The sequence below is a fragment of the Calcarisporiella thermophila genome, assembly GCF_041956535.1.
Source record: "Calcarisporiella thermophila strain CBS 279.70 unplaced genomic scaffold VTP21scaffold_32, whole genome shotgun sequence".
Classification (NCBI taxonomy): Eukaryota; Fungi; Calcarisporiellomycota; class Calcarisporiellomycetes; order Calcarisporiellales; family Calcarisporiellaceae; genus Calcarisporiella; species Calcarisporiella thermophila.
Genome location: NW_027192222.1, coordinates 47,396 through 60,654, shown reverse-complemented (window position 1 = coordinate 60,654; position 13,259 = coordinate 47,396). Strand labels below are relative to the sequence as shown.

Below are 13,259 nucleotides of genomic sequence, written 5' to 3'. Positions count from 1 at the left end.
GTGACACTGCTCCAATTTGACTGGTCTAACTGTGGTATGCATCACCTAATTAAATACCATTTATCCTCTTAGTCGCTGTAAGCAAGGATGAAAGAGGGATGTGGAGGAAGGGGAGGGAATAAGGTTACGTACAGCTATAGAGGATGAGGGGAATGATTAGATTGTCCTAAAATTGCATTCAACTTAATTTTACAACGGCATAGTCCATTGAGCAAAATCAACGACAGAGTTGCATATTCCGAGCACGGACACACGTGCCCACCCGCCGTAGGAGGGATGGTAGGTAGGGATAAGACAGGGTGTGGGCTATTTGCAAAGCAAGGTCAAGAATTCATGGAAATACAAATAGTTTGCCACGCTTTTCTTGCTTCATTGGTAAAGGATATATTCATGAGTACAAGAGATAGGAGGTGGATAATATGTAGGGGGAGGAGGGAATAAGTTGGGAATAATTATAGAATCCAAGGGAGCTGGGGAGCTGAGGAGGGGGAGGAGGGAGGAGAGCAAATAAAACAGTAGGACGAAGTTTAAAAAAAAAATAAAAACAGAAATATCAAAGAACACGCGAATGATGAAATGAAGTACAAACAACAGAGCAAATAATACATCAATTAATTATCCTCGATTCCATTCTCATCCACGAACTGCTTGATTTGGTTGAACAGCTCCCGCGGCTCTCTCAAACCCATCGCTGCACACGACCGCAGCACGGCCAGGACGGAGAGACATCTCCGGCTAGCCAGCTTCCGTTCGGAGGTCACGCACTTATAGAGCTGGGTGTACACCTTGAAGGCGCTGTTGAGCCCTTCTGTCATTTCGGCAATGAGACAGTACTCGCCGATCTCCACCAGGCGCTCCATGACCATCACCATGCGATCGGCCGCCCACATCGACACATCGTAGGCTAGGTTCTCCGCCAAACTCCACTCTGATCTTCGCTGTTTGGGCGGAGACTTTCCCGCCGGATGATGCCGTTGGTCAAGCAGGCTTGACGTCGCGGCGATGAAGAGCGAACTGTGCACCTGCACAAACCCCGACAATACCGCAATCTCATACTCTGCCTCCAGCCTGGATTTTGCATTGCGTGTCACCTTGGTCCAAAAATCACTTCGCCCCACAATAGCCTGCCTACCCGTGTACCGCTCCGAGACCCGCTGTTGAACTTGAGCAACGTATTCGTCTTCAGAGGGGTACGTATCCTTGCGCCGCAGCAGGCAATCCACCTCTCTCAGCGTGAGGGCGCTTTCCAGATCGGAGAGGACGTACTCAAAGCTGCCTGGCTCGTCATCAGGCAAGCGATGCACCTCAAAATTGAACTCCTCGCTTGCTGGGAAACCCGGCAGCACAAAGTGAGCCGTCATGTACTCAAAGAATCCCACTAGTAGTGCTGCGCGTCGGAAGTGCTCGGCCTCGCGGGGTGGGAGATTCTGCTCATAGTTTGCGAGGCGCAATGCATCCAAATGCTGTCGCGCCAGGGAGAGATACGCGGTGCTCTTGTCCCCGTAGAGGCAGCAATAGTGGAGTGCCATTGCGGCAATAATCGTGGAGATGGATGGGTCGTCGAACTTCTCTTTCTATCCATGATAGAAACACAGATAGGGTTAAGTTATAAATGTGGTCCCCCCTCTTATTACAACTGGAAAGTAGCAATTTACCAATAGTTTTTCTGCATTGGCAAAGGCGGAACGGGCAACTATCGGGAGCATGTGGTGCTCTGCCATCTGGTGTTGAGTGTATGCGTGCCAAGCTGTCCATGCAATGACGGCCCACCACACCGCGGGATCCAGGGTCCCTTGCTTATGCTCCCTCAGGAATCTTCCCGGCGGAATCACTCTGTGTAGAAACGGGCAGTCCATTATCAGCTGTATAAGTTTGGCAATGATGATGGGAAAGTGGGTGGAGGAACGCGTGGACACAAGCTCCTGTGTGTAGTTTTTGTTGCAGTAGAGGCCGTACTGCCGCGCCAGGACGATCTCTATGGTGACGGGGGGAGTTTTGGACCTTTTACGACGTCGTGGGGTACGCCACGAGGGGAGGGGCTGGAGAGAAGGGCCGCTAAGGTTGGCGTTACAAAACGCGAAGAGGTCTCCAATCGTGCGGAGGTTGGTCTGGATGGTTATACCCTGCGGAGTCTGCATCAGCGACCAAGAGCGCGGCAGATTCAAAAAACGATCCCCTACGCTCGATTCATCACTGCTATTGCTCGAGTCGCTGCTGTTGCTCGAGGAGGATAGAAGGGGCAGGGGCTTAATGAGCGAATTCCAAAAGTCGTCCAGTTGGTGCTGATACTGCAACGCGCGCGCTGCCTCCTGGTTTAGGCGTTGCGCGAACATCTGCACGAAATCAGCGACGTCGGTGTGTTCAGCGTAGACGCATTTCACGCCCGCTTTGACGCAACGTCTGCAGGAAGGAAGTTCGCGGCTGCAGCGATTCTAAGAAATGGACAAGTAATCAACATTTAGGTGCAAGGGATTGATGGAGTAAGGATGGCGCAGATGTACTGCGATACCAAAGCTTTAATGCATCGAGAGTGGGGCCTCTTAGTTACCTTCTTCATGCGGCACATTTCGCATGCCCTTGCAGGTAATGCGCACTCGGATGTCTTACCGGCATGGTCGTCTGAAATGGGGCTCTGGGCCTTTTCTGGAACGGATTGAAGATGCTCGACCGGGCTTTCAATCACAAAAACAAATGAGTTCTGATGGGAGGGCAGAGGGAGCGATCTGATTTTGGGGATGGTGCTGAAGATATCGTCCCCCATCATTGGTTTGGGCACTCAGGGAGTAATGAGAGTGGATGTTGCAGATTTGACTACAGGGGATGGGTATCAACTCTATCGCCGCAAGCTTTCCTCGTACAGAGCCGGAGAAGGAAGCTCTTAGGGCAAAAGAAAGTTGGGAGAACCCGAGATCAGGTTTTTCCTTAGTCTTAAAAGAATTTTCCGGTTGCATCACAAATTTCTTTTTGCTCCCACTCCGTGCATGCATCGCGGAGCACCTGAGCTGCAACGGCAGAGAATGCACACCCGCCCTTCTCACAGATAAACAAATGTTTAATTAAAAAAAAGTATTGCAATGTAGCATTCTCGAGCAACCCAATATGCTCAGGCCCATGAATCCTCCCACAGCGTCGAATCAGGAAGAAATGAGCGACACCATTTCTTCTTTTGTGATCAAGTGGCATGTCTTCTCGATCAAGCCCAGCAGCGTGTTGATATTATCAGACCACTCGTTCAGCGCGTCGTTGGGATCCTTTGGGGTGGTGAATGTGATCACCCCATCCAGTCGATCAATCCGTGCATATATCGTTTTCGACACGACCAGCTTCGACAAGAATGCCTCCGTGGCATCGGGGGTTAGGTCCAGCAGCTGGGTCAGTCGCTTCGTTGTGATGCGGTCGTAGTACTTGGCCACCACCCGGATGTTCTGCGGTAGCGACATGATAAAAGTGGTGTAAGTAGCAGCAATGGAAAAAATTCACAGCATCAGCTTAAAACCATACATGTTCAATAACACGGTCGCGAAGCTCTTGCCACCTCCGCTCTCCCCCTTCGTCGCCCACCCCGAACACGTAGGACTGTCGCAGGGATTCTGCGTATATCTCTTCGATCCTTGGCCACCGCATGAGTTCGCTGGTGATAAAGCATTTGACAAGCTCACTAAAAATGAGAAAATAAATCTCAATAACTCTGGTCTAATTTCCCGAATGCAGAGACATTTTACTAGTGGAGTGGAAGCGCGCTTAGCCGCTCATCCTCGTAGATACGGTGAATGAGGTCATGTTGCTCGTTGTCAAACGGCGATAACACTACAAACAGAACTACATTTTGCAGAATCTGTTCAAAGATGATAAATCAGGTCAACAATTATAGCGGGCGAGCTGAATTGAAATGGATTACCTCTTTCCATTTCTCCTCGTCGTCTAGCACTGAAGGTGTATTATAGACCTCGCGATAGTATTTACAGGCATTCAAGTACTGGTTCTCGTGAAGAGCATAGTATATCATAAGTTCGTAGTAGCGCAGCTTCAAATCCTATGGTAGGTAAAAGACGGTGTAAATTTCAGGGGCAGTATTGGCGCGAATCTAAAGTAAAGCCGACCTGATTCTCGGTAACAGCAAAGAATTTCGTATTGATCTTCTTGCTGATAATTTGCATGCGGGTGTAGTCCTTCTTTGCCAGCGTGAGACGCATCTGTTCAAGGATGAAGTCGGTCTTCTCTCGTTTTTCCATGGAACCGAAAGTTTCGACCTGTCATATCAAGCAAATGAAAGAAAATCTCAATCAGTATAAATGCTCTATGCGGAGATCCTTGAAGAGTTTCTCACCTGGAGCTCTTGTAGGATATCAGCAGCCTCCGCGATTTTTCCTTCCTCTTCTCGGATCTTGGCCAGCATCCGCGTTAGGCGTGCTCGTTCCACTTCCACATACATCTAACAATAAAGTGACCATGTATTTTTCTTAAATATATTATGCAATAGAATGATATCCAATATTTACCTTGCCCTCGGTAACCGTACGTAATGTATCAATCAATTCTAACTTGGTGGGCTCGTCCGGCGTACGGTCGATATAGGTCATGGCCTCTTGAACCATTTTAGTCACCGCCTAAAGAGAGAAAAATGATTAAGCATTTTGATGTCGAAATATGCCCCAGGAACCCAGTCAACATCGTACCTGCTTGAGCTGACCGTGCTTCTTAGAAAGTAATACGATATTCTCATTCAATAGCTGCCATTCCTGGGCTTCAAAGCATAGACGAATGATCCCGACGAGAATCCGGCTGGTTGATGCAAGATCTTCGGCCTGTTTAAAATTAGAAATCGATCTGTATTGATGTCGGAGTAGTAGACGTGGAGACTTGTGATTTACCTGCCGTGCTTTCTTTTCAATTACGAGCAGCTTCTCGATCGCTTCACTTAACTTATTTTGCTAATAAAGAAGAAATGAAGCGATCAGCGGAATCCATGGGGAATATAGTGTGTGAAATCTCACTCTAGCAAGCTCCTCGGCCTGTGGCATTGCAGCATCCACAGCGGGACTCAAATCTTCCTTAATTTTGGTTGTTGACATAGTAAGCACAGTCTAGTTTTTGCGGTTCTCCTAATGATAAAATCGAGAAAAAAGAGCACGCGTCGACTAGAGTAGGTGATTACGCAGTCCCGGTCACTAAATTGAGCTCAGATGGCGGCGCAGTATTTTTTATTGCATTCATATCCATTACCATAAAATATTATTGCCTATATTCCTCCGCTTTTACAGAATTTCTTCGATTTCATCATCTTCCACTTGATCCCGATAGTGTACCAGAAACGCACGCTAGAAAAACACGCTGGTGAATTGTACAGTATTCTTGGCAGTATTCGATGGTTCGGCCGAAATTCCATGCTCGCTCACATGTGCACATTAACGTCAATACTGACCAGTTCGTTGGCCACCGACCTTCCTTCCCACTTTCCTTGCTGCGCAAATTTTCCCGAATAAGACATGGCACACTGAGAAAATCGCGAACACACAATCGCGCTGTTGTTTTTACCTTTGCTGCCCTCTTTGTTCTCTACTTGTATTTCTTCTCTCCATGGTCTAGAGACAAAGGTAGCGGGGATAGAGAAATGGATCTAATGGCGAAAATCTATCCGCAGGACGGCGCAGGACAAGTAACTGCAGTGTTACTGAATTGGATGCGATTGAAAAACTTGAAAGAGATTGTGCAACATCTATGTAAATACGAAATGTTTAAGACCATAATGATTTGGAATAACAACCAGAATGTGCATTTAACTCGTGAGGTAATGGTTGATATACTGTTTTAATATGCTGGCGTTGGAACGAGCGTCTGAACCAATGTTTTGATGCGTATACTGACTTGGTATCCCATTTTCTTAGATGTTTGCAAAACATTGTCCTAGCAAAGTGGAAGTGTATAATTCGCCTGGCAATATGCTTTTCATCGCACGCTATATGGCATGTTCTATGGCAAGCACTCCCTACTGCTTCTTTCAGGACGATGATTGGCTGGTGAAAAATCTACGCAGTATGTACGCCAACTTTTTGCGGTCACCGCACCTTGTACACACGGATACCAACGAGCGTGTGTATTCTGCTACTTGGCGCTGGTGCTTTTTCGATGATGGTGAGTATCCATTTCCCCTAACGGCTCAATTCTATTATGACACTATCCTGTACTAACACTTGGCGCTCCGCCTTTTAGCGGTCAATCTACATACTTGTTTTTCGTGGGTTGGTACCGGTGCTTTTGTGTCGCGAGAAAATGTGGTTCGATTTATGAGGCTTGCATCCGAAACACAGATGGACCCTACTGAATTCGCCTACGGAGATATGTATTTCACTACCTATATGAACCAGCCGCCCTACCAACTTGAAAACGATCTTGTAGAATTGCCTCAATACAAAGCTTTCAGCGCAGGAGATGGGTGGAGAAGGAACGAGATTTATATGGTAGGATCACAATGCAGACAATTTTAATAAATTGGATCGTGCAGAGATTTAACTGAGCACTGCCTCTTTGTGTCTACCTTTTTCCAATTAACAGCACAAAGGCTTGACAAGACTATATGATAATCTCTCTCGTGGCACTGGCGTTTTCCAGACCCAAGAGCTCAGTCCTACCATCTATCAGCGCGATGTTCGTTCCCCCTGCCATAACGATCGCTGTCTCTTTTTAGCAAGCAAGCATTCGTTCCCGGACGTCCGATTATTCCGTTACAATCCTTCCTTGAACATAAGCGAAAGCGAATCTCTACACGAACGGTACCATGATTCCAATGACTTTTTTAATTCTCCCTATCATTTTGCCGTAGACGGAAAGGATTCAACGGTATGGAGAACCCATGAGAGTAAGTTATCAATTAAAGCGATTTGTTAAACTTTACATACCCGTGAGAAATATGTTTAACTATATACCATGCATTTAATCAGATATTGCAGAAGGAGATTATATCGGATTAGATCTCCTTTTCCCTGTTCCTTTTCCAATCATATATCGCCTTCTTATATCTCAAGACAAGGACTACTTTTCTGCGCTTGTTATCGAAACCTCTCAAGACGGTATAAGTTGGACTATTGTTGGCCCTCCTTTACCTGAAGTGGTTTGCCGCGAGCTGGGACCCGATGCCCCCGCAAGAAGAAGCGAGAAAGGCTGGCTGTGGTGGAAGAGCACGCATATAGGAAAGATATTTGACTGCGAGTTCATTTTGCAAGAGCCTGGTTACCGATTTATGCGACTGAGAAGCACACGAGATTTTGATTTTCCTTATGCAGTCCATGAATTCTCGTTTAGGGCGCCAGAGCATATTTAGGAAATTTTATATGAGCTTTCATCTAATCTAGCATACGTGTTACTACATATACGTCGTCATAGACTTATTATATATCTTAAAGGGGATAATACTCTAGAGATGAGTGGCAATAATGTGATGTTTTTTTTGTTAAAACTTCCGTTTATTTTATTTTTCAAGAGCAATTTTTTTCTTTTTTGTAACTCTAGAACTGTTTATATCTATAATTATTTGATTTTATGTTATTTGCAACAAGCAAGAAATGATGTTTTTTTATTCCATACAAAAAATTCGCTGTCTCAATGCTAATGCTCTGCAGAATAGTATGTAAACTTTTAAGGAGTATAGTAAGCCTGCTTAAGTTCATCATCACTCTTTGTCGGCGGTAGTGGATCTGTCTCTATTCGATACCAAAAATCTGTGCGAGTACGTACTGTAGGCTTTAAGGAAGAAGGATCACGACCTGGTGGAGGAGGAAACAATGCCGCGGGCTTAAGCTCAGGTGAAGGTATGCTAGGAAGTGATTGTGAAGGCGACTCTGGAGTTAAAAAGTGGGAGCTGGGAGATTTGGTGGGTGCGTTGGGCGCGAGGACTGGAGAGATATTTTGGGAGAAAGCATACTCCCCCTCTACCCCTCTAAATTCAATATGGGAAGGGGTACAGCCTTTGCTCTTATCTGGACTCTGCGCATTAGTATCAAGCTCAGACTCTTCGCAATTCACAGAGTCTTTCTCCCCTTTCCCCTTCTCTATGTTGTGCTTTTCCACACTCTTCTTCCACCGTATGGGGACCATATCATCCTCTACAAAACTAACAAAATAGCGGTATACTCCACCCACCGCCGATGACACTTTATCAGGCTTGTTCCTTTCCAACATATACTCTTCTATCCCTGGACCGCTTTCACCTTGTTCAAGGTCCATCTCCGCCAACTCTTCAGTATCCGACGATAAACATAGCTGTTTCCCTGGTACTGCGAGCTGTTTTGTCTATCCAAAGCAAATAAAAACAACACCCACAGATGAACAAGATATTATCAAGGATATCGTAATAATGGACTTGATTCATGGAATGAATGTTATAAACCGTGAGATTCAGTTACAAATACCAACCGCTCTCTTTTTAGAATGAAGTGGTTTTAGATTGAATAGTTTTCGCTCGCTAACTGATTCTCGCGGACACGGTCTCTGAGTGGGTTTAGGAATTTGTGAATTGGACTTATCGCGGAGTGGAATGCGCAAAGGCTTCTCTTTTTCTATTATAAACAAGATTAATATATATTATAGTGTTAATGAGTTATTTCCGGTTCAGAAATATCCTAAATGCCTCCTCGCGCTTCCTTGAAGCGTGTACTTGCAATCGGGTGCATTCTTTAAGAACTAAACTTTGGCAACAAAAAAAAAAAAATAAAATGGTGGCAAAATTTAAAGTCGTGTTGGGTGGCTTAGCCACATTCGTACGGGAAAAAGTGTTGATTTTTAAAACGACTCGGGAGACTTTGATCTAATAAAATATGTCAGAACCCGAATTCGTATGGGATCGTATCAAGCGTAAATCGAAACAAGAGCCGATTGTCCCAATAGGTGTCTATAATTTAAATTTCTCTTATAACTTTAATGCTTATGCTTTCTAATTCCAGGAATTGGAGTAACGGTCTTTGCGCTTGTTGCAGCAACCATTGCGTTGCGCCAAGGAAACCGTGAACATGCCAATCGTATGATGAGATTGCGTGTGCTAGCTCAGGGAGCGACAGTTTTGGCAGCAGTTGGTGGATCTCTGTATATGGGGGCACAAAAGAAAGCACAGGAAAAACTTCAAAAATCGTCCGCGAACGATGAGGATTTAACTAGGAGAGAATAATTATTTATTGCGTAAATTATTTCTGGGTCTTTTGAACATTTCTTTTCGTGTTTGATTTTTGATCCTATTTTTCTGTTTCTATTAAAAACCTCACATCTCTACAATGAAACTGAGGATGGTCCTACGAATACTCTTACAAATATTGACTGGCTACTAACGCTTTTTCCCCTTCACAACAACGTTAAATCCTTGATGATTTGCAGAAACCAGGTCAGATAATTGCACTATTGAGCAGTATTAACTATTATTCTCGGAACTAAACTATGCTTACAAATATTTTTTGGCAATTTTACAATGAAGATTACCCTGCTATATATAAGTTTGGGAGTCTGCTCATACATAGAAAATTTTTGTGTTAAAAGAGCGTTTTATAAATCCCTTTTCTCCTACAATAAGCCAGTGGATAGCTGGTTGTCTATACAAAGCTAGGCCAAAAACTTCTCTGTCCGCACTTGCACTAAAAGACACGTTACATGTTTCTAAGAGGATGGTTTAAAATGAGCAAAATACCATGATAGATGTATTTTAGCAAAAGCTGATGGATATATTAGCTTATTGTTAATGGTAAAGATATAGTAAGAGGAAGTCTGTGAGAAGCTTAAGGGGATAAATGTTATATACATATATACATGAAGGCGGTGGTAAAATCATCACCCCTCCACCAGTCGCATCTTCATTTCACCTATGCACACTACGATCCCTTCACCGTCTCCAATTCTTGTTGAAAGATTACTCATATATCTCCTGATGTGAGCTCTTGCTTCCCCATCCACCTTTATTAATTGAGTTTCAAATAGAAACGATTCACCTTCATCCTCAGACATCAGACGACCAGCATCGCCACCCAATCTTTTCACCACAGGTATTGTCCAAGTTTCCGATGATTGAGATATTATAAACGAGAAGTATTCTGGAATCTCTTCACAAGGATTCGATTCAGGGCATTCATTTTCATTTAAGCGACTGCCTCGAATCGTAAAAATGGCCTTGGTAGGAAAAGCTATAAAATGCCCATAAAATTGGGATCTAGATTCGAGTGAATACTCCGGTGGTAGGTAACAGAGGTTTGCAATGCCGTAAAGTTGGAGATCCAAGGCGGAATTTTGGCTCATATCAACCCTTATGCCGAAGAGTTCGCTTTCTAAAATTGGAGTACACGCGATTTTATGACTGCTAAATATTTTTGGAAAAACAATGTTTGAAATGATTGAAACTTGAAATAAACTTGCTAAAATGAACGAAGTTGAAATTGCGAGGCGAAAGAGAAGATATGAGAGAAAGAAGATCTATCGAGCGAAAGCCAGGGAGCGGTTCCTAGCTGAAAAACAGCGCGAGCTCGAACAATTGCCTGAGGAAGAGCGGATAAGAAAGATCAAGAATAGTGATAAATGTCGACGATATTATATTCGAAAGAACAAAATGACAGAGGAACAGAGACTTGCAGAAATAGCAACACTTAATGAGAGTGAACAGTTACGACTGTTAAAAATACGGGAGACGAAAAGACGTCAGCGTGAAGAACGAAATCGCATGACGCCTGAAGAGAGACATGAACATGATCAGAGGATGCTTAAAATTCGACAGCTTAAGGAGGAGGATAGAAGATTGCGTAAGATGCAACGATTGAAGCGAATTGAAGCATTACCTCCAGCCCAGAGAGAAAAAATGCAGCGCACTTTGGAAAGACAAAATCAGCTCAGGTTGAGAAGACAAAAATTGCTTGCGGTGGCAAGGCAAAGAAATGAGAGCAGCGGGGAAGGGCCTGCCCGCGAAATGAGAGGAGAAAATACCAGCGGTTATGAAGGAGAGGGTCAAAGTGGGAGGCGTAAAATACGATCAAAGCCAACTCCTCAACTCGAGGCAACCACAAATAAGATACGAAGACGAACATCCGTCGAATTTCAGCAGACGACCCAATTACCGACATGGCGCCGCATAATTCGTACTCGAGTTCCTTCCATTCGCTGGTGCATCCAGCATACGCGCGACTATGGAATAATATTCCATGAAGAATCTCAAACACTTCACCACTCTAGATCGAGCAATTGCTTATCTGACTCGATTGTTGAGGGAGTCTACTGGACTGCAATTGAGAAGGAGCAGTTTTTTGAAGCCCTTGGACGATTTGGTAAGCGAAACCTGCGAGCCATAGCCAAATCGGTTCCTACAAAGAATGATATACAAGTCGAGCTTTATTTACGTTGGCTGCAAAAGCTGTCCAAAGGATTCGAGCGTAAGCTAATTTTTTGTGTGATGGCTAAGTTATCTATTGAGAGTATTAAAAATCTCCTTCAACCTTCGCTTTTATATATAGCTATACCCTTGAGCGACATTCCGGCTGCACGAGAAGTATCAGACGCATGGCTTGAGTTCGAGAACCGCGAAAGCGAGCATCTTAGTGCTCTGCTTGAACACCATGAATTGAAAAATGATCCTGTTGAAGAGATAAATCCGGCTCCTTTGAATCAGAAATATTTTGATCTCATAAAATTGCGTAGACTGAAATCCTTTTCGGAAATGTATGTAGTAACCTTGGGTTATTAAAAAAAATCTAATTATTCAATCGATTATCGCATACATCTTATTTATCTAGATTTTACGTCCAGCGTCCTTCAACCCAATTTTTCAAGGATAATGTCATTTATTTTGGTGCTATCCTCCACGATTGGCTCTATGATGTCCTTGGCTATGCTATTTTTCTTGCTGAGGAACGACGCCGGCGCTTTCCACCGAGCAGCGTCCGTGTAGATACCAATTCAAGCGATGAAGAAGATATTTCCGACTCCAATGCTCCTCTGAAAGAGGGGAGCGAGTATGGATCTGAGTGGGAAGGGATACTTGGTTCAGAAGAGGAAGAGGATGTTGCGATTTCCACTCAAAATACTTGCTCGGAATCCACATCCCCTCCTGCTCTAGCAAACTCGACTGATGCCATGAATATATCTAGTGGTGAAAATGGCCAAGGATCACAGCACCGTCAAGGATTTAAATTAATGGACGCTGACGAGGTTGGAAAGTATGAACATTTGATTGAACTCTCTGATGTGACGGCAGCAATTTCCCGACACGAGCGCAAATCTTTATCTCTAAAGGAATATTTTCGTGAGATGCCAACTCGTCTCAACAGACCTTTTATTCGCCGAGATGGCTACATCACTTGTGGCCCATGGGCACGCTTTAGTGAGGAAAAAAGCCAATGGTCAATCGAAAATACAAATATTAATGCAGAAATTGGTAAGCACAAACGAAAGCGCAACTTGCATGAGGAAAGGCGTGAAAGTGACAACGAAATGGAAATCAATGGTATTGCCATGGGCTCAACGGAGGAAGATGACAGCGAGGATAGCGAGCATGAAGAGCGGAAGAGAAGGCGTGCCGAAAATGAATCTTCAAGTGATACAGATGGAGTTATGGAAGAGGGTGACGATGAGAAGGAAGATGATTTGTCAGTCTATCATGATAATTCTGGGGCAACAATAGGAAAAGACTTATGGAGAGAACTTGGTTTTCAACAGGTCCCTGAATTTGAGATAGAAGGATATGAGTATTATGAGGACAGTGGTGAAGATGTTGAGACCAAGAGACAAAATCTCTGGCATATTCGTAAGCGGCGAGCAATCGATGAATGGCGACTTACTAGGAATATCGACATGCTTGATTTTTGGCGCGATGTATGTGCAGAACAAAAGCTGTGGAGAAGAGTTAATATATCTCTTTCGCCACAATTTATTCGGTTTTGGCGTTTGACGAACATTCCACGGCGCGAGCAGAGAAAGAGAATTTTGGGAAAACCACGAAAGATTCTTCCTGAGAAAGGCGGAGATTTACCAGAGGTTATTGAAATTCATGATACCAATAACTACGAGGCAATGAGAGATGAATGGATGGATAGAGACTGGGAAGATGAGTGGGATGCAGGAGAGAGCCTCTCAGTTAATGACTATGAAAGTGTAGATAATGCAACGACCTCATAATGATATATTTATGGGATGATAAATCAATGAATTCGAGAAATAAGATGCGAGTTAAAGGCTATATAGAGGAGCAATTTCTTTGCCATTTTTCTTTTGCAACACGACTTCAATCGATGTAATTAGTAGTT

General features: G+C 44.1%; 6 protein-coding genes across 6 annotated transcripts; 3 read left to right on the top strand and 3 right to left on the bottom strand.

The window, feature by feature from the left end:
- Positions 1-611: 611 nt before the first annotated feature.
- On the bottom strand, positions 612-2,764 carry VTP21DRAFT_7689 (uncharacterized protein; the record flags this gene model as incomplete). The annotated part of the gene is made up of 3 exons (XM_069398457.1): positions 612-1,574; positions 1,656-2,432; positions 2,549-2,764. 3 exons carry the CDS (start codon positions 2,762-2,764, stop codon positions 612-614), a joined length of 1,956 nt encoding a protein of 651 aa, XP_069246258.1.
- A 370-nt stretch (positions 2,765-3,134) lies between these two features.
- On the bottom strand, positions 3,135-5,072 carry VTP21DRAFT_7688 (uncharacterized protein; the record flags this gene model as incomplete). The annotated part of the gene is made up of 10 exons (XM_069398456.1): positions 3,135-3,425; positions 3,502-3,658; positions 3,723-3,835; positions 3,899-4,033; positions 4,101-4,250; positions 4,328-4,432; positions 4,500-4,607; positions 4,677-4,805; positions 4,872-4,931; positions 4,995-5,072. The coding sequence occupies 10 exons, from the start codon at positions 5,070-5,072 to the stop codon at positions 3,135-3,137; spliced, it is 1,326 nt and encodes a 441-aa protein (XP_069246257.1).
- Positions 5,073-5,365: 293 nt separating this feature from the next.
- On the top strand, positions 5,366-7,318 carry VTP21DRAFT_7687 (uncharacterized protein; the record flags this gene model as incomplete). Its single annotated transcript, XM_069398455.1, has 5 exons — positions 5,366-5,788; positions 5,886-6,132; positions 6,211-6,458; positions 6,553-6,856; positions 6,939-7,318. 5 exons carry the CDS (start codon positions 5,366-5,368, stop codon positions 7,316-7,318), a joined length of 1,602 nt encoding a protein of 533 aa, XP_069246256.1.
- A 314-nt stretch (positions 7,319-7,632) lies between these two features.
- VTP21DRAFT_7686 (uncharacterized protein) lies at positions 7,633-8,365 on the bottom strand (the record flags this gene model as incomplete). Its single annotated transcript, XM_069398454.1, has 2 exons — positions 7,633-8,286; positions 8,357-8,365. The coding sequence occupies 2 exons, from the start codon at positions 8,363-8,365 to the stop codon at positions 7,633-7,635; spliced, it is 663 nt and encodes a 220-aa protein (XP_069246255.1).
- A 445-nt stretch (positions 8,366-8,810) lies between these two features.
- VTP21DRAFT_7685 (uncharacterized protein) lies at positions 8,811-9,157 on the top strand (the record flags this gene model as incomplete). Its single annotated transcript, XM_069398453.1, has 2 exons — positions 8,811-8,880; positions 8,937-9,157. The coding sequence occupies 2 exons, from the start codon at positions 8,811-8,813 to the stop codon at positions 9,155-9,157; spliced, it is 291 nt and encodes a 96-aa protein (XP_069246254.1).
- A 1,233-nt stretch (positions 9,158-10,390) lies between these two features.
- VTP21DRAFT_7684 (uncharacterized protein) lies at positions 10,391-13,131 on the top strand (the record flags this gene model as incomplete). Its single annotated transcript, XM_069398452.1, has 3 exons — positions 10,391-11,390; positions 11,472-11,676; positions 11,751-13,131. The coding sequence occupies 3 exons, from the start codon at positions 10,391-10,393 to the stop codon at positions 13,129-13,131; spliced, it is 2,586 nt and encodes an 861-aa protein (XP_069246253.1).
- Positions 13,132-13,259: the final 128 nt, after the last annotated feature.